The sequence below is a fragment of the Cariama cristata genome, unplaced genomic scaffold, assembly GCF_000690535.1.
Source record: "Cariama cristata isolate BGI_N322 unplaced genomic scaffold, ASM69053v1 scaffold5841, whole genome shotgun sequence".
Lineage (NCBI taxonomy): Eukaryota > Metazoa > Chordata > Aves > Cariamiformes > Cariamidae > Cariama > Cariama cristata.
Window position 1 is genome coordinate 16971 of NW_009598580.1, and position 20270 is coordinate 37240.

Consider the following 20270-nt stretch of genomic DNA (forward strand, 5'->3'; position numbering starts at 1 on the left):
AAAAAGCTTGTACTAAGCCCTCCATTGCAAAAGGACTGAAGCTTTTAACATACCTTGACCCTTGCCTGTAGTGAAAGACATCAGCCCTTCTGAACTTTTCAAGCATTCCTTCAGGTTTTTTTCAAGACACACAACCTCATCCACGCTCCCCTTCCCACAAGAGGCTGGACCAGGTCTTTCAGGGTCCCTTCCCACCTGGGCTGCTCTGTGATTCTGTGGAACAGTGCTAAGCCATGTGGTTTGCTCCTTGTTTGGAAAAGAGTATCCCTTTCCTCAAGTGTACTGACTGTATGAAAATGAGTCTTCCATTATTATGAAGCTTTTCCTTCTATATAGTTAGTCAACTGTAAATATTAAGATGGCAATAGTGTTCTAGCAACTTCTTGACATACATGTGACACAAGGGAGGTCACATGGTTCTAGGCTGAGATCAGTCCAAAGGAGTTCGAGGTAATTTCCTGGTTACCAAATTTATCCCAACAGCATTTTACAGTCCTGGAATTAGGGGCTCAATAAAAATCATCTTCTAGTTTAGAAGAAATTGGAGGGGAAATCCAGAACCTTGAGGGGCAAGGAAAGGACCACTCAGTTACTTGTAACTTTCATGTGGTTCAAAGATTCTTTTAACAAATAGCATAACCCTGACTGCATTTCTGAGACTAAGTGCTGCTTAAAGGTTAAGCATAAACAAAACCAAAGCCTAGGAGTTGTTGCTGCTCAGGAACCAAAAGTGGGGGCAGAGCTGCTCTTGAAGCCTTTTTCCTCAACTCAGCTATTTGTGCTCCCAGCTCTGACAAGCACAAGTGGAACTGAAAGCACCAAGTTCTCGGTAGCAGCAAAAGGCCTTACTGGTTACCAAATATGAGGATTTCAGTAGCAAGGTAATAGCTTGACCATTCTTTTTATCATCTGTCCCTTTTCACCTAGTACATCAAGGTCTTCCTGTCTTCAGTCTCAGGTCCTGACAGGGTTCAACTTAGAAAAATCATATTTGGCCTTTCTAGCAACACCCCCCCCCCAAAAAAAAAACCACCCCAGTTTCAATCTAATTCAAAACCTCAAAATTAAAATTCTGCCATAATTTCTGAATTATCAAATTCCCATGACTTGTGAAACATCTTAAAAATACCTTCTGTCTTCTGTTCTACTCTGACTTGGTAATCCAGAGTGATTTTTGTCTTTTCTTGGCTACTATTGTTTTGACTAAGCTTGCACTGAACCTCTGTATTATGGAGAAACACGCTCGGCCTTCACCCAGACAGGCATTTAATTGCAGTCAGCCACTCGGCTTTGTGGTAACCCTGAGGTAACATAAGAACATTTGCAGCAGCAAGTACTGGCACACTCTTACCTTGACAGAACCAAGAGGTTATGTGAAAGGAAGCATAGGTAAGTCAAAAGAGACAGGTTGCTCTTTGAAATGGTGGAGCCATGCTACTTTAAGCCACAGGCAAGCAGCGGTACTCTCCCACACTTGCCTTCTCTATTCTATTTCCACAAACAGGAACATAAGCAAATGGATAGGTGGAGTAGCAAAGTTAAGAGACCAGAATTCAGAAACTTCCCAAAGATTAAGTTTAATGTAGCCCATTAGGGCTTAAAGTATGCAACTTTCAATGCAGTCGTGTTCTAGTGTTTATGTCTCTTAGGACAACCTGATTCACTTCTAATTAGACTACAGATCTGCAGTTGGAATATAAGCTAATTCAACAGGAGAAGGAGGGGAAAAAAAAAGGAGAGAAGTATTTCTTGAGTGGTATTTTTTCTATTTCCCAAATAAAGTATAACTTTTACAAAGGAAAAAACTGAGATTGAGAAAAGATGTCTTGTTTTTAAACATAAATTTAGGTACTTCTGAAAAGCACAAAAGTGGTAATTTTCTATTTGAATAACAAGCTAGAAGAATCCAGTTCCAAGAGCAACAGACATATTTTAAAGGAATAAATACACATACTACTTCACAAAAATCTCTACAAGTCAGAAGTAATGCTGTGTTGTAATAATGCCCTGTTGAAATTTTTCTCTAAAGTACACTCAAGTACTCAAATATGCTGTAGGAGGTGTAAGCATTACAGAAACTGGCCACATCTCTCTGCTCACAAGTGCAGTGATGGCGATGTCCGCGTGGGCTGGAACACCCACCCTGGGCACAGCAGAGGCTCTGACCCACCCTCGGCTCCAGAGGAGGGATGCCACAGCAGTCCACGGCTCCGGACGTCTGATGTCTGTCCCTGGGGCGAGTGACAGCAGCCTGACCGGTGGGAGCTGTGCTTGGGTTGCAGTGCCGAGTTGCTGGGTGAAGGAGTTGCAGGACGAGGAACAGGAGGCAACAAGGTCTTCACAGAGACGCTGCAGAGCTAAGGACCACCTGAGTCCTGTGCTGCAAAGGAGGGAAAACCTTGAGACCACCCTCACAGGAGCAGCAGATGGAGGCTCCCACAGGAGGGAAGGCTGGAAACCTGCTGCTTCCAGCAACATGAAAGGGCTCTTCCTACTCTGCAACAGCAGAGTTGTAGGTGGAGATACAGTGCCCTTTCTCCTTGTAGGTGGAGAAAGTCAAGGATAGTGAACTCCACCAAGGGATGCATCGATGCCAGCTGAACCTGAGCCAAGTGTTCACACCATGAAGTAAAGGAAGATGAGAGTTACCAGCGAATTGCACCTATGGGGGACAGATGCCCTTACTGCCAACCGGACTTGGAGACATCAACAGGTTTGTTTCTTACTAGGTGCCCAGATCCCAGATGTTGCTCAGGGACTGTGTGATTCAGAATTTTAAACTCGACAAAGTGAAGAAGACATAGTAGAACCGCTACCCTGGACCTCAGGAGAGCAGATTTCAGCTTGTTCAGGGGTCTGCTTGTCAGGATCCCAGGGAGACTGCCCTGGAAGGCAAAGGGGCTCAAGAGCATCTGCTGGATTTCCAAACCACAACCTCCTCAAAACACAAACAGTTTACTCCTATGTGCAGAAGGTTGAGCAAGGGTGGAAAAAAGCCAGCATGGGTGAACAGAGAACTCAACTAGCTCAAACAGAAGAAATCTATAGATAATGGGAGAAGGCACACAGGACAAAGAGACATTGCCCTGAGCACTCAGGGAGGGAGTTAGAAATCTAAGAGCTCAGCTGGAGGCAGAACTAGCAAAGGATGCTAAAAGCAGTAAGAACAGCTTCTGTAAGTACTCTAGCAACAAAAGCAAGGGTAAGAGAAGTCAGAGGAGTAGGGGAACTAGTGACACAGGACATGGAAAAGACTGAGGTACTCAACCCATTTTTTTTTGTCTCATTTTCACTGGTACAGTTTTCCCTCAGACCTCCCAGGTCCCCAGGCCTACTAACAGTCTGTGAGGGTAAAGCAGTAGAGGAAGGTGGAGTTACAGCTCACTTAAGCTAACTGGCTGTACACAAGTCCACAGGACTGGATGGGCTGTGCTGAGGGATGCTGAGGCAGCTAGTGGAGGTCAGTACAAGACAGCTATCATTTCTGAAAGGACTTGGGAGACTGGGATAGGTTCCTGACTGGGAAAAGGTAAATATCTCGCCCACCTTCAAAAAGGAGGGTCTAACGAGTTACATGGCAGTCAGCTTTACCTCAGCCCCCAGGAAACAAGGACAAATACTGCCAGAAGACATTTTCAGACACATGGAGGTGATTGGGAACAGCCAGCTAGATCTACCAGAAGCAAAGCACACCTGATCAACCAGACTGACTGAGATAACTGCCTGTGTGAATACAGGAGTAGCAATGGATGTTGTATACCTTGACTTCAGCAAGGCTTTTGACATGATCTCCTATAATTTCCTGACAGGTAAAAATATCAGTGAGACACAGACTGGCTAAATGTACACGGTAGGTAGAAAGTTGTCTGGACCACCTGGTTCAAAGAGTTGGGATCTGTGGTACGAGGTCCAACTGGTGGCCATTTACTAGTAGCAATGCTCACAGATCAATTCTGAGGCTGGTACAATTTAGGGTCTTCACTAACGATCTAGGTACAGGGATGGAGTGTGCTCCAGCCAGTCTGCAGACACCACCAAGGCTGGGAGAGCTGTTGATACACTGGAGGGCAGGGCTGGTATTCAGAGGGACCTGGGCAGGCTGGACACATGGGCTGATGTGACCTCCAAGTTAAAGGCAAAACCAAAGTCCTGCACCTGGGCTGGCGTAACACCATGCAACAGCACAGGCTGGGGCGAGACTGTTTTTTCTGCAAAGTAGCTTTGCAGAAAAGGACCCAGGTTCCTGGTAGATAACATGCTGAATGTGGATCAGCAGTGTCCCTCTGCCACACAGAAGACAACTGCATAGTAGACTACATTAGCAAGAACGTAACCAGCAATTTGGGGGAAAGACTTTCTGAGTATTCAGAACTTGTGAGGTTACAGCTGGAGTGGTAGGTTAAATTCTGCACTTCCCAGTAAAAGAAACATACTGCCCATACACTGTATTGAGTCCAGCAGAGGGCTACCAAGGTGCTCAGAGAGCAGAAGTAGACAGTCTCTGGAAGTCCCTTCCAGCCCCCGTGATTCTGCAATAGTGTTACTATACACTACACTACACTTCCAAAAGAGTTAAATTTGCAACACTGTAATTATCTACATTTTGTAGTCATTGATGTATCATAAGATATGCACCAGTTATTTTGATATGAAGCATTTTTCCCTTGACTACTAGACTTTTTCTAGATTTGAGAGTTTTAAAGATACCAGTTTCCCTGTTTTTTTATTAAAAAATGCACAAAAAATACCATTACTAAAACACAAACTGAACTTACACACTGCATTCATTGTCCATGGAGAAGCAAACAGGATTAGATCCTAAGTGTTGTCTGTGAAACTCAGTCAAGAACTACTGGTTGGTCATCTCCACCTGCCTGAAGCTTAAGCTTCTTTGCTTTTAAGTTAGAACCACAGTTAGGCCGTTTATATTCCTGTGACTTCTTCACCGCTGAATCTTGGACAGTCTTTGAAATAGTCTGAACATTTTCTCCACTTCCTTTCGAATTTGAGGATTGAGATGGTTTGTCCTGAAAGTTATAAACAATTCTATTAAAATTCTAACATTGTTTTCCTTCTTTTTAAGTGTTCCCACCCAAGACAGAAGGTAATTATGAGGTGTATTTTAAATCCCATTGATTGCATTACTATGAAAAACACATTGAGCAGATACCAAACTATTAAACTGTAACAGAAAAGATATCTATATAGCAAGGCAGTACAGATATAAATACCTTGTAAACACTTTTCTTGTTTGTTATCCTTTCTATAGTTATGACGTGTGCCTCAGTTTTCAGCAGACCTGCTTTTGGTCCTACCTTCAGGTAGGATATTGTAGCGAATGCTGTAAAGCTGAAGTCTTCCCTGCATAAATTAAATCAGTGTTACAAGGGAAGGCTGGAGACAAAGATAGGCTACACCATGCAGGGGGAAAATGGGACACATTAACCCTTCTGATGGATGTTCCAAATAGCAGCTTGATTCTGCTTTATCTATTCAAGTGGATAGTCAGTTAAACTTAGATCGAGTCTGGCCAACACTTAACATAATTCAGTTTGTAGACCTTTACACACACAGACACACACGTGTCAATCTGTTGGAATATACGGAGGAAAATAAGGAAAAAAAAGATATAAAAAGTCATCTGCTCACTCTCGTAGAAGTATAAAAAGTCAGCTGTACAAACAGATGCAAGAAAAATTATGACAAAAAAAGGGATTATATATTTGATTTGTACATATTCTTGGAACTTCTAAAACCACATGAAAAGACAAAACACATAGCACAGAGACAGCCAGGTTATAAAAGAAGCACTACTGTTATTCTCACTATGCTTTCTTAAAATTTCTGAGTACCACTTTCCACATTAGCCAGCCTGTCCTGACTTAGACTTCATTTGGGCAACCCCATTTGTTTTGCTTATCCGTGGAATGTAAATGAGACTCCGTATAAACAGCAGACTTCTCCAAAATGAAGCTCGCTGCAGATTTAAAGGTTCAACCTGAATACAGAAGACTCCAGCTTTCTAAAACTGCAAGAGATGCAACATTTCAAATGTTACTCCAACTTCTGTTTTAACATTTTGAAGTAGAAATATGGTAATCTTTTGAGGTTTTTTTAAAATACATTAAGTGCATCTGAAGTAAAGGCTAAAAATGAGACTACAGAACGTATCCATTAATACTATACAGAAATAACACAAGAGTAAAGAAAAATAACTGCTAGATGTTAAAAAAAGAAGTAGTCATCTTACATACTTCAGATACTGCTGCAGCAGTAAATGGGCAATAATTCTCTCCAGTTCTTCTCGAGGGTGCTTTGGTGGAACAACTTCAGCCACCCTGAATTTTGATACACCCCTCCCAGACCATGCATCAATTAATTTCAGTGGGGTGAGTTTCTCACTCATGTTTTCAGCTTGCTCAAGTATCTTGATTAGATCCCTGCAGTATCCTGTTATATCCATTTTCTCACATGCTACAAATAAAAGCGAAGTAATATTTAAATAGCAATTATTTATAGTTATTTAGATAGTATCCATATATATGCACTTTTATATACTTTTAGATATGTGTATGTATAAATATGTATCTATAAGCCACATAATAGCAATGCCTTTTTTGTTTTGCTTTTAAACTATACCTTAACAAGTAAAGCTGTAACTTTCCCTCTGTCAAACTAGGATATATTTGTAGAAAGATAAATGTAAGTTTGAGTACTACATTATTAAAACTCCAATCATGCAAACATTTTTACATGTATTGAACGTTAAAAGCACACAAATTATTTCAAAGAAGCATTTACAAAGCATAAAATTTGTAAGGTAGCTACTATGTTACTCTGCAGCTGGACTCCTTTTCCTCACCCGTAATATTTATTATAGAGAGAGCAAAAAGGAATTGAAGAATATAAGCAAGACATTTATCAAGACACTTACAGGCAAAATGAGACAGAAAAACAAGTATTAATTTCATTATACAAGTTAGCTTCATCATGAATAATTATTTGAGCACTAACACATCCATGTAATACATAACGATCATGCTTCTACTGCATGATCAGATCATGGCATAGAATTACTCCAACTGCCTCCTCCAATACTAAGAACTAAGTACTGAAAAAGTAGCACTACTGCTAGGTTTCCTCTGACCTTCCTTATGTACCAAAAGCCCTGGGGGTAAACCAGCAGTAAACAGGATATATTTCAACTATATTTCATCACATGGCTCCTGTAAGTCTTGGATACAAGCCAGCTCCATACTCTTCTCAACCTTTGATCCCAGTATAAATTTCAACTAAGTCCTATTTCTGACTAGAAGATAACAAGACATTGTTACTTGCATGATTTTGCAAAACAGTTTTATTATATATAGTTATAATTAACCATATAAAGAAAAAGGAAGTTAAATATCTTTGTCTACTTTACCTCCCTAAAAAAGTACAGGGAAATAAAGTCTAGCTATGAGAACAGCTTTGAATACAGAGTTGTTCCTAAGTTTTTCAAGCGTCAACCACTACATTATCCAAATGCTTTGCAACAGGTATGTGGGATGAAGAGATGGTATTTCCCACACATTACCACAATTCACCTGGTCCTCACAGAAATTTAAGATGGTTTTGTGTGTCCAGTTAGAAAAGCCTAAGACCGACTTTTTCTCAGCACTCCTTTCAGAGCTTTCTAGCTTTATATGGGCTTTCCTATGTCTAAACCACAGCTCTTACTCAGTAAGTGGAGCAACAGATACTCTGTGCATCTTCAGAGACTTACAGCCTTCTGGATGGGTACCAAAAATGACAGTTAAAGCAGGCAATGATCATGAAAGCGTAGTTTCAGTTAGCCACCCAACACTGCCCAGGATGTTTGTGGGCAAAGCAGCAGAAGAACTTATGTCCCAAAACAGTGTTCTACTGAAACCATCCTCCTTTACCATGCAGCAGGTCTTGTTTCAGCTTGTCTCCCAAGTTCCCTCTACATCTGGCCCATATACCTTCCCTTTTACAATCCCAGCTTTCTTCCAAAGGAAGAGCACACTAGTCAGACATTGTGATGTTAGGTCTAATACACAGCAGAATCCTGAATTAGTGTGCTCAGTTGTTCTGCACGACTGTCATGCACAGTCCTGACACAGGTACGTCTTATTAGCATGCAGCACTGAAACCCTCAGAGACATGTGCAAACTGTGCCTTCTCAGAGCCTAAGTGTGAACAGTTTGGCATGCAGAGAGCAAGAGGCTCCTTCTCAAAATAAAGTTTTCACACCCAAACAAATCCTGAAACAAAACCTGACACATACCAGAATCTTTTTAAAACAGGAAAGCCCACCTCCCCCTTGCCCCAGCTTCACTTTTGGGAACAGGTGAACAGCTGAGCCTGAAAGATATCAAAGTGTTTGGCCTCAAGCAAAAAGCAAAACCAGGAAGTATCCTGCTAAACACCCTGAACTTGGCAACACTAAGCCACTGAAAACTGATGTTCATCACAAAATTTGCACCTTGGAAACAGGCAGTATTACGAGCACACTTTACAGAAGTTGCTCACAGTTTGTCTAAACTATATATTTCTTGAAGTCAACGTTCTCTATGTTTTCTGTTCTTGGTTATAAATACAATTTACTTACAGTTCTCTCTACAGCAGTTATCACACATTCTGTTGCAGTTTGCAGAATCCCATACTTCATCAAAATGATGGGCTATGAGGACCCGGCGACATCTGAAAGAACAGAGAGCAAAGAGGGGCTATAGAACATAAGTGTATACCCCTGTGTTATAAATCATGAAAGTGGTAAAAAGAAGGTCCCTTGGATCAGCTCATACCTCAAAACAAGGATGAAGAATTATCTCAGGAAAAAAATCAGAAAGCAAATACTGCAACACAGCATAACTGACAGGGAATACTAATAGGAATAACTAGTAGCTTTCAGTAAACAACACTGCTGTAGCAACAGTTTGGTTAAAGTAGAAAAGTAAGCATAACCTGCAATTTTGATAGAATGGAAAATCATAAGAATATGAATGAATTCTTAGACTGAGGCCAACCAAGGCTCTACTGAATGCACGAGTTGTCCACAACATAGATAGAAGTGTTTTCCATGAAGTATTCCAAATAGGTCAGTGCAGCAGATGAAGAATTAAACACATGTAGATTCCTGTATGGCCATTAAACACTGGCACCTTAGAGTAAAAACAAAAGCATTCCAGTTTTTGTTCTGAATGGGATTTGAAATCTAAACAGTGTTTGTTGACAGATATTTCACCTCAACATAACTGCTTCCAGAACTTTATCCTGAAGCTGGCAAGGAACACACCAGCATTCAGTTATGTGCAAGAGTACACGTACTGAGCAGCCAAACCACAAACTCCAAACTCCAGACTTACAACAGTAGTGTTTCTATAGTGTGGTGAGGCTTTTTCTTTTTTTTTTTTTTTTTTTTTGTGGGTGGTTTTGTTTGGTGTTTGTTTAAATGCTCTCTAAAAAACTCAACAAAATTAGCCACTTAAAAACAAAGCAACCAAGCCACCACAGTAACTTACTTGTTCATATTCTGGCAGTAAGACACCATATCATACAGCTTCTCTTGCCCTACATTTTCCATCACTACCATTGAGCTGATTCTGAATATATCTCCAAAACCATAATACAAAATGCAGTCAGCTTTTTGGTCATCTCTACCTGCAATGCATTAAAACAAACAAGAAATTCAGAATAGATTTATTTTCAGCACAGCATTTTCTGGTACAAATTCCACTTGTATCTGCGTGGGCTTCTGCAGCCCCTATAGAGTGCATGACTTTAACAGAGTATCAAGCATAACATATTAGCCAATAGAAAATAGCATGATATAGACTACAAGTAAAATAGCTTTAGAACAGTCTTCTACAAGTACAGAATCAAGCAAACCGAAAATACTACACAATGAAGATTTTGACTCTTTAACTACCAATATAAAATACTAGTGTCGTACAGAAAGTCAGTGAAATTACTATTTTCTCACCCTAACACCCCTTGGAAAATCCTAGCCAAATACATCTTGAAGCCTAATTCTTATTTGATTAAAAGACATTTTGAGGTTCATATACCTTATTAGGTATTCATGGTAATAAAGAGGAGTAGGTAAGATTTAACAAAATCTGTTTAAAACCAACAGTGCCTTCTATAGCTGAACTCAGATCACCTCTTCCTTCTCGTTGCCCACCCCACCCAATGATGTGCTGATGGGAGCCCTCCTGCTCTTTACAAGATCCAGAGAACAGAAAAGGCCTAAAAACCCTAAACTTTTTAAAAAGTTTAAGATATAACAGAAAGGAACTACTTCACGTGGATGGGCAGTCAAGAGGAAAAAAGAAGGTTTTATAAGCTAAGTAGTACGTTCAGGCAAATGAGTAGCAGTGCCTACTTAATCCCTCCCCAGGAGAACCTCATTTAAACGAAATTATGAAAAAGAAACACAAAAGCTTGCTTTAATCATCCTCAGTTGATGAACATTGTGAAACAACTATTTCAGCACCTATACAGCCCTTGTCTCACCAATATTTATACTTCCTGTTACCTCCACCACTATCTAGAAGTAACCAGGTTCTAACATAAGCAGACGCAAACTTCCACAAACTTTGATGGCTGTTGTATTTCTTAGGCCAGCAGTAAGGCCAATTTCTATCACAGAGGCATAGTTAAAATCTCAACCAATTGCCCCTAAAGGTCCTTAAGAAGCTTTCCTCCACATAGATTCAAATCTGTCTTTGAAAAAGTAAAAATGCACACGGTCAAAAAAACCAAACCAAAATAAAACAGCACAAAACTTTTTTTTTAGCTGTAACAGCTATTTAGTGCTGCTGTACATTGAGTGATCCTTAAAATTCCCTGCTCCAGACTCCCTACCTTCTTGTATTTCTGTGGCCACTGAAATTCATACAACAATTAGACATCATCTGGAGACAACCTGAGCAAATCACACATCCCAGTGTCTACGCAAAGAAGAAAAAAGCCACACCAAACTCCTTTCTGTAACATACATCCGATCAGTCAATGTCATGTGAGGAAATTATTCTGGTAAGCCACAGATGTCACAAAAGTGAAGTAATTCAAAAAATGCTGAGTAAAGGGTTAGGTACCCAGCTGTTCTTTGCTACACTGGGGTACAGAGGCCTGAGATCATGAATGTAGTTTACATTTGCTTCAAAGCCTCTTTACAGAGGCAGAGTGGCATTATACACTTTGGAACCTGTCTCAAAGACAAGGCACTTTGCACAAATGGCTGAAATCAAAGTACAATTTTATTGGTTTAACAGATGTAAACGGCAACTTTGCAAAAGCCATTTCCCACAATACCTGCACGTCCACTCTCTTGGTAGTAGTTCTCCATGGATTTGCTCATAGAATGATGAATTACAAACCTCACATCAGGCTTATCAATTCCCATGCCAAAAGCAACAGTTGCCACTACAACCTGAAAAAATATTAAGAAACCATCAAGGTACCAAAACACAATTGGTTTAAATACGACATAAGTCTATGAAAAGTATCTACTTAACCTGGATTTGATTTGCTGCCCATCCTTTATGAACTTTGGTCTTATATTTAGCATCCATGTTTGCATGGTAAGTCCCTGCCTTGATTCCCAGTTTCTGCAAACTCACAGTAACTTGCTCAGAATCCTTCTGAGAAAAACAGTAAACAATTCCTGCACAAAAGTGAAAGATGCCTTATTGTAATGTCTTAGAAAAATTAAACAATCCCCAATACTTAAAAACAACTTTTAAAGTTTTATTAACTTAAAAATAATTAAATAAAAACCAGTAAATTATATTTGTGCCTATTCAGTCTGCACTATTGATAGCCATGAAGGGAACTTCAATTACCAGCTTTGACTTGTAGACTAAAGAGAAAATATGGGCGTCTGTGGGGGCTCAGACATGTGGGGGCTTTCATCCACCACAGATGCCAATCCACATAATCATGGAAGTTTTCTATTAATGTTCAAGAAGGACAATGGCTATTAATGCTTATGTAAAGGGGTGCTGTTCCTTATGACATCTCACCTGAGGTTTCAGATAAATCTGCTTTTTGCCATTAGTCAGTCTGGGCTAAGTCAAGGATTACACACAAAGCCATGTGATTTGTGATCATCTTAGCCCCGTTTGGACTTGGGGAGCTGCTCATCACAGCCACAGAGTTCTACAGCACAGACAGGGACAGACTGCTGCTCTGGAAAATTGGGTTCTGTTGCCTTTGTAATATCGCTCTCCTATTTGCACTACATAATTTATTGATTACACAAAGCCCAACTTACACAGTTCTGCTTTCATCACAAAAGCACAATTCACCCCACCACACACCCACTCTGGGCACCGAATAATACATGAATTTTATGATCAAATATGAAAAAGAAGTGTTAAAGATAGTAAGTATCCTGACACATAGATACTAAATGATGTATGTGTGATTTAAGAACATATAGATAACCTTTTTTGAGCCTTGCTTTTACAATCTTAAAAATTGCTATTATTCTTATCTATGTAAACATTGCTCTGTATATATCACCATTATATTGCAATACTTCAGAAGATACAAGTAAACTGTAAAGACATTTAAACACTAATGAATGAAAAGACTAATTATTCAAGGTACACATCTTACTAAATTTCATTTCTTCTAATGCTGGATGTTTAACGTATGGCGAAAGTAGAATTTCTCTACACATTTCAGGATCACTTGAAAACATCCCTGTAACGCTGAAGATTATAGAAAATAACATGCTTTTTTTTTTTGCCTTTTTTTTTTCCCACTTTTTACCTGATAGTCCTTTGTATCGTCCATTAATGATCTTAACTATGTCCTCAATGAAATCTTCATTATTTGAAGGCTTATGCCGAACCTCAAAAACATAATACACACATGACAGAGTTCTTCAAGTGGGCATACAGTCTGTCAAACAATCCTATTATTCTACTTATTCCAATACAATAAACACAACTATTCAGCCATTGAACCAAAATTACTATATTCTCTTTCTGTACAGTTAGATTATATCGCAAAAGTCCCTAGAGGGGAAAAAAAAAGAAACAAAAAAAAAAATGAAACCACAAGTTTTCCCATGAAGAACAATAAAAGAACCTGTGGCTAAACTGAATATACAGTACCACACAATAATTCACAACTTTTTGCAATCGTATGACATATTTTCCAACAGGTTGCAGCAGTCCAAGCCTGCTACCTACCTCTCCCCTGTACGCAGCCCTATCTGCTAAGCCTTGTTCACAAAGACAGAGCAGCCCAAGTTCCTCTGCAGACAACAGTAAGTTCCATGAGATGAAGCAATGAAAGAATACAATCATTCAGTTGAAAAGCTATTTATCCTTAAAATGTATATTTGAAACTCTATTCTAAAATTCATCAACTGTACCTTAGAGAAGATAACATGACTGTGACACAGTCAAACAAACAGGTAATAAGACATACCTCATAGTAAAGATTGGGCCGGTTGAAAGAAGCAGTAAAGGTAATGCACTTCTGAACATGCAAAATTTTCTGAGCATCCTTTAAAACATGATTTGTAGCAGTTGCTGTCAATCCAATCAAGGGAGCATTAGGAAACTGTCTTTTCAAGATACCAAGAGACTTGTAGTCTAAGCAAGAAAACAAAAAGGAGAAAGAAAAAGATTTCTCTTAACATAGATCCAAAGTTTAAAAAGATATTCCTCTAGATAGTAGTCAGTAGGGTAATACTTCAATAAATGTCATTAATGATCAATTTACACAGAACTAATTTATACATCCAAATGAAGTAATAAGAAGGTTGCACTTATCAAAATAGATGCTTTCTTTTCTAATTGAATTTTACAGAAGCAGCCACAATTCAGAAGGCAAAACATATCAAAATAGAAGCTCTTAAAAAGTTAGAAAAACATAAGTGGCATTGCATTAACCAACATTCAGATTATTTTGCAGGTCTCTTTACAAACAGCTTTTCAGTAAACACAGCTTTGCTAACAAGCAATATTTTTGAATTTGGATACATAGACCAGACTGTAGTAAGGAAAGATTTTAACTTCTCAGTGCTGACAATCACTTACTGCCTTAGAACAGAAATGCAGGCAGAGGTACATATTAAAATTTCACATTGCCTGTTTAACTGGCATAGCTCTTTGCTCAGGCACCACTTCAACAAAACTGCAAAAGTTGACTTTACAGTTACTACTGCTTCAAATCAGCCTTTCTTTCCAAGGCAAAGAAACAGTAACCAGTAGGTAACAGTCTTCTACACCTGACAAGATAGGAAACAGGCTGAAGCACACTTCCTTTCCTTGCAAGTCAAGGGCATTTGTTTCAACTTGATTTAGAAGCGATCAAAATACACCTCATGAATTTACAAAATGCCCTACCTCTGTCACCCAGAGTGTCAGGAAGCAGTGTACAGAATGACTCTTTTTCATGTAGCAGTAGATTAAAGATGTCTGTATTGTCCATATTAAAGATGGCAGTCAAAAATTTTCATTTTATTAAGCTCCAATTAAACTGAATTAGGAGTTTTTCAGAATACTGACAGCAAAATCTACATTGAAATTGCCCCCATTTGCATGAACTTCGCTCCTGGACATAGTAATTTGTGAATTAAATTTAAAGTCCTTGAGCTAACACAGGTACTTGCCATACACTAAGTATTCAGTTAACACATGAAGAAAGCACCTGGCCTCATTCCAGGCCTAACTCATTATTTATTGATGCCTAAATAAAACTGCAAACTGGATTTCTAATGAGCGTACCAGGCCTGAAGTCATGGCCCCATTGACTACAGCAATGGACCTCATCTACAGCAATGCGAGCAAGACACCCAGCTTGATAAGCTTTCTCTAGCTTTGACATGAACATTTTGCTTTTTGCAATCTTCTCCGGGGTCACATAAATGAGCTTCAGTTGCGAATTTCTGTCTAGCATTTCAGTATGAACCCATTTCACATGTTCCTGTTCAAAACAAAAGGAAAAATCAGGGGCTAACAAACTAAGACAACACACTGAAGTTGCTTACTGCTAAGATTCTTAAGAGGTTATTAACAACTCATAAGGGGTAATTAAGAGAGACTAATAAACTATTACATAGTATTTACCACTAGTATAAGTCCTTGTAGAAGATCATTATATATAAAATGTTAATTTTAATACCTGGAAAATCTGTCACAGAACTTTGAAAAATCAAACTATTGAATATTTGTCTTTGCTTCATTATGTGGTATCAGTATTTTCCCAATGAACTATAAAGTAACAAACATGCCTGTGGCACTATAAGTGTAAAATAGTTTCTTGCACACAACTGTAGTCTTTATTACTGAGTTTTCAGAGCACTTTGCCTCAAAGCAGGCTCCAAGTTTGGCACACTGCATCAAGCTACTAACCTGTCAAATCCAGTGTCACATGCAAGTTAATGACCACAGCCTCCTGCTAGTCAGGAAAATATATTTCACTGTAAAAAGCAATTGACTAATAACAGACTGGGAAATAAGTTGCTTCTTGGCCTCTGGATCAAACAGCTTACCATCCTAAAGCAAGATAAATAATTATATGTAAAAGCCTGCACTGCTCAACATGTTACTAGTGGACAAAAATCACCTACTCCAATTTTCTTTTAAGTCTAGAAATTGAGTCAAAATCTACAACACACGCTGGCCAAAGGTACTTCACATCCTCTAAATAGCCCCATGAAATCTATTTATTCCATGAAAGGTGTTGGTTTACATGTGTTCTTGTCATTAACACAAGAACACAAGATACTTATTCACGTTATTGATATCACAGCACATAGCTGGCAAGATACTCTTGATAGGATGGTATCAGCTGATAAAACTGTGCCATTCATTCAGTATTCATAAATAACATACACAGAGGCAAGACGCCGGCACATACACCACAAAAATCATGAAGACTTAGCAGTTAAACATACCTTACTGCTTGAGGCATTTAATAAAGTTGCAGAAATACCAAGCTGTTCCAAAACCATGAGCTGATCTTCCATAAGTGATATCAAAGGACATATCACAAGTGTGAAACCTGTAACAATCAATCATTGTGCAAACTGAACAGTTCAGATGTCACAAACATTGCCTCTAATACTTTTTACTAACTCATCAGCCCTGTTCCAAAGGAACTGCCAAACGTGAGCTTAAGCTTCATACACAGTAGCAGATTCCTCCCCGAGACAGCTGATAAGCGAGTGCTAGGTCACATTGGGATACTTCTCATCAACTGCCTGTGACATCAACCTTCTCAGAGTCTAGACCACAAACAACCGAGCTACAATAGACAGAGTATATGGCCTAATATACAAAACAAAGAAAGTTGGATTCACATCTGTGTCGTGAGGTGCTAGTTTACCATACAACTAAGCAATGCTAGGTATTGGTAAATTTGTAAATAAGTAAACTTCCATGCAATTTGATGGGTTATTTAAAAAAAAAAAAAAAAACACAACAACAAAAAACCCCAAAGAACCAAAAACTTAAAAACTAGAACTGGACACTTATTTTTAAAAATGAATATGCAAAGTCTCTCCCAAATAATTTGAAGCTAAAATTTTAGAGTGGAAGAGACAAATAACAGATATCCATACTTTAACAATTTACAGTCTGTATATTGAATTAAAAGGGATAGAAGGAAAAAAATAGCGACAAACTTTTTAAAAGTTCTTTCCGTGTTTAATAATATAATATATTGAGAGGAACCTAGATAAATTATTTAAATCTAAATCACATCTAAAAGGCACATCTATTTTAAAGCTGTTATTGCTCCTTCAGACAAAAGAGAGCAAAGCAAATATTTCTAGTAAATCTTTCTCTCCTATCTTTGCTCTTTTTTCCCCATACTGTGATATTAGACACCAACATAATGTTCATTCTCCAAATAACTATAAAAGGGAGAAAATAATTCCAATTGGTGGATTTATTTGGTCATTCAATATATGATCTTTTCTTTCCTTACATACCATCAGAACAGACAGCTGGTAACTGATAGCAAAGGCTCTTTCCACCACCTGTAGGCATGACAAGAAATATATCCTTTCCCGCCATTGCAGCATTTACTGTTTCAAGTTGCAAGGACCTAAACTTCTGGAGTTTAAATTTGCCCTGTAGTGCAGTTTTTATCTTCTCATACCATGGAAAATCTGTTAAGGGAAAAAAACCAAACATGCCTCATAACCAAGTTAAAACACAAAAAGGAAGGGCAATTTACATATACAATAACTAAATCTGAAAGCAACACAATTTTAGATCTGGGATAGATTCAATAATGGCACACAACAAGCTATACAAAACCCGAGTCTGTATAAACCAGTTTCTATGGAGGACCTTTGAAAATGCTATGAAATGTAAACACAATCCACCTCCAGGCTAAAGGCTCTTGTTGCACATAAATGTGAACTAATGCAAAAAACTCAAACACAGACGAAGAACTTCAAAGTGCTAACTGATTAGTCCAAAATTAAATGGAAATGAGAAGCCCATCCAGAAAATAAATAAAACCAGACACTGAGCCCTACAACAGTTGCCCAAATGCTTCCCTCATACAAATGCCGTGATTACAAATAGTATAATGAACACAGGACTACCATTTCTTCCAGATATTCCAGCGATAATAAGCATTTTAAAAAAAAAAAGTTTAATCTTCCCCAAAATAATCACCCCAACATATTTTTTTTTTCTTCAACAAAGAGCTAAAGACTGCATCATTTAAAGAGATAATAGTGTAAAAACTTACGATTCCAGATGCATCAGGAAACATATTAACCATTTTCATATTATTAAAATGCAGAAGAACTGTGGGAACTCCAGGCTACACCACATGCAATGTAAGAATTAACTCTGGGACTTGAGGTGACATTGCTTCCTAATTTACAAAGAGCACTGTCAAGATCCTAGGCTCTCCAAAACCAAAAAAAGCCTCCCACTGACGTCAGTGAGCTTTATACTGGGACCAAATGTAGCTACTGTTCTTATTCAACATGTACACAGCATCTGATTGCAAAGATACTAGTTTTCAAAGCACAGGAGGAAAGAATTAGGCACAAAGCTACCTAAAACAAATAAATTTGTTCAATAGCATCAATCTGCAATTAAAAAGTATAAGTATTCTTACATATGCATAACAGTTTTCTCAAATACAGACAAATACGGATTAGACTACAAAATTATTTCCACTTCTAAAAAAGCCAAAAAAGAGAATACATACAATAGATACAGGCAGAAATTAACAATGCATTTCCAAATTGCAAGTGAAGTAAAAGAGGAGGGGAAAAAAATAATAAAAAGATCCGAATTGAATTTGGCTAGGCATGACACGGTCAAGAGCCACCAACTATCCAGGATTGCAGTTAATGTTTAACTTGAAAGACAGCACTTCCAAAAGAACAACAGCTCTCACACCACCATGGGGCACTTGCTATTTGGACTAACTCAACCATACTAATGTATTCTACATTACTTTTGGCAGTCAGCATCCACCTAATCTGCATTAATTTGGTAAGACAGTGAGGCTACATAATCCATGGCAAACACAACCAACATCCTACCCACTCAAGCAAACAGAAACACAAAGACAGCAAGAAGTAACTTTGAGAATGCAAGATTGTTATTATCCAATCCTGAAAAGATCCAGAGTAATTATTTTTAGAACATAAACAGGGAATATAAGTATTGCAATATATCCAGATTTACTCTGGGATTCTTATAGCAAATCAAATCAAAACCAAGAAAAGAATAAAAGTAGTTATAACAGGCCATTCTTGTGATAACTCCACCCAGAACAACTCAGGTTAGTATTTAGGACTGTCCAGGGAGTTAAGTACAAACATTACTCTGTGTAATTAAGATGGCAGGTCACCCAGCTAACAAAATGAAATAGGACAATATCATTACCCAAACAAAATTCCGTATGAACACATTTTTCCCCTACTGAATTAGTTTATTTATATTTTAGAAGATTTTAATTTGACTCTGCAAACCTTTTTTGTTCCATGCCTCGGCTGAGGTTTCAGTGTCTTTACTTCCACCTGCCTCCATGTCTCCTGAGGACTGCTTTATCAGACTCTTTACTCTCATCTTCTTTTGAAGGAGTTCCTGCTGTTTATCCACAAGCTCCTGAATCTGCATCTCCACTGCTTGCAGCTCATTTTCAATGGAAACCAGTACCTCCTCTAGCACTGAAGAGAAAAGCAAGGTGAAGGCAGAACAGAGACTATAGTAACATGCTAATCCCAGTTTTGAATTATATTTTATTTAATTTGTTGATTGAGAACAATCAATATTAAACACAAAGCAAAAGCATCTAGAGAAATAAACAGCCTGACAGGCCCACTGATAAGATTACAGCATCTAATATTGTACATGCCATGTAAAAATACTTAGCAAGGCTTAACAACATATTTCTTGTATTAGTAGGTCATATATACATAGGTATACTGTAAGCTGTCTTCTCCAATACGGTGTATGAGATATGCAACACTATCATTGCCTGCGTTGATTAACAGAGAAGAAAAATATATCATATTCTAGTTTCTCAAAAGCAGTGCCTCTCCAGAGAAACACTTGAAATTATTTTCTTCTTTGCAGACACATGTCAAGCAGTAAAAAGCATATTGCACCTGCCCTGATATTAGAGCTGCAAGTGTTACAATGAAGACAACAAGTCCCCCAGCCACTTCCAAGGTGAGCACAACATTCAAACATTTCTAATAGAAAGCATTTACACGTGAGAAGCAACATTAACCTCATCAAGTAAAGGTCTTCTGAAGAAGGAAATAGGAACATTAGCAAAAAGCTACATTTCATGCACCCAGATCTCCCCGCTATGCAGGACCAGAGAATCTGCTGAACGACAAGGTTTGAATACAACAGAATGAACACTTTTGCAAGCACAAGCTATTCTTCACATTTGAAAAAAACTGAAACAAATACTCCCCAAAAGCTTGGGTTACATAAGTGAATCTTTGGCAGGAATTCGCCTCTTTACATCTTAATATGCATCTCTGTGAATTATGGATTGTATTCTAGAAACCAATCCCCAGGGTTTAAAAGAATAATTAACACATACTACAGGATGGTAAGTGTGTTATCACTATTCCAGAACCAGCTCAGAAAAGCATGTCTTCCTCCCCTTTGCCCCGCTAAATAAAAGATTTTGGTCCAAGTATAGCAGATATGATAATGTGTTTATGGAAGCAAAAATGTTATGATATGGAAAAAGATAGCCTTGTTACAAATGGCACAAAATCAGATATTTCTCTTCCTAAA

At 38.4% G+C, this 20270-nt stretch overlaps 1 protein-coding gene across 1 annotated transcript in view; it reads right to left on the reverse strand.

Moving 5' to 3' along the window:
- Nucleotides 1-4597: 4597 nt before the first annotated feature.
- The window catches only part of RECQL (RecQ helicase-like), a 15955-nt gene continuing 282 nt past the window's right edge, over nt 4598-20270 (reverse strand). The window contains exons 2-14 of the mRNA XM_009709343.1: nt 18983-19180; nt 16967-17146; nt 15929-16035; nt 14757-14955; nt 13453-13619; nt 12787-12868; nt 11526-11674; nt 11323-11440; nt 9528-9666; nt 8615-8706; nt 6255-6474; nt 5232-5361; nt 4598-5027 (exon numbers count right to left, since the gene is read on the reverse strand). Of these exons, the coding sequence (XP_009707645.1) occupies nt 4839-5027; nt 5232-5361; nt 6255-6474; nt 8615-8706; nt 9528-9666; nt 11323-11440; nt 11526-11674; nt 12787-12868; nt 13453-13619; nt 14757-14955; nt 15929-16035; nt 16967-17146; nt 18983-19180 (1970 nt within the window). The 3' untranslated portion in view covers nt 4598-4838. The remainder of the gene's footprint in view (nt 5028-5231; nt 5362-6254; nt 6475-8614; nt 8707-9527; nt 9667-11322; nt 11441-11525; nt 11675-12786; nt 12869-13452; nt 13620-14756; nt 14956-15928; nt 16036-16966; nt 17147-18982; nt 19181-20270) is intronic.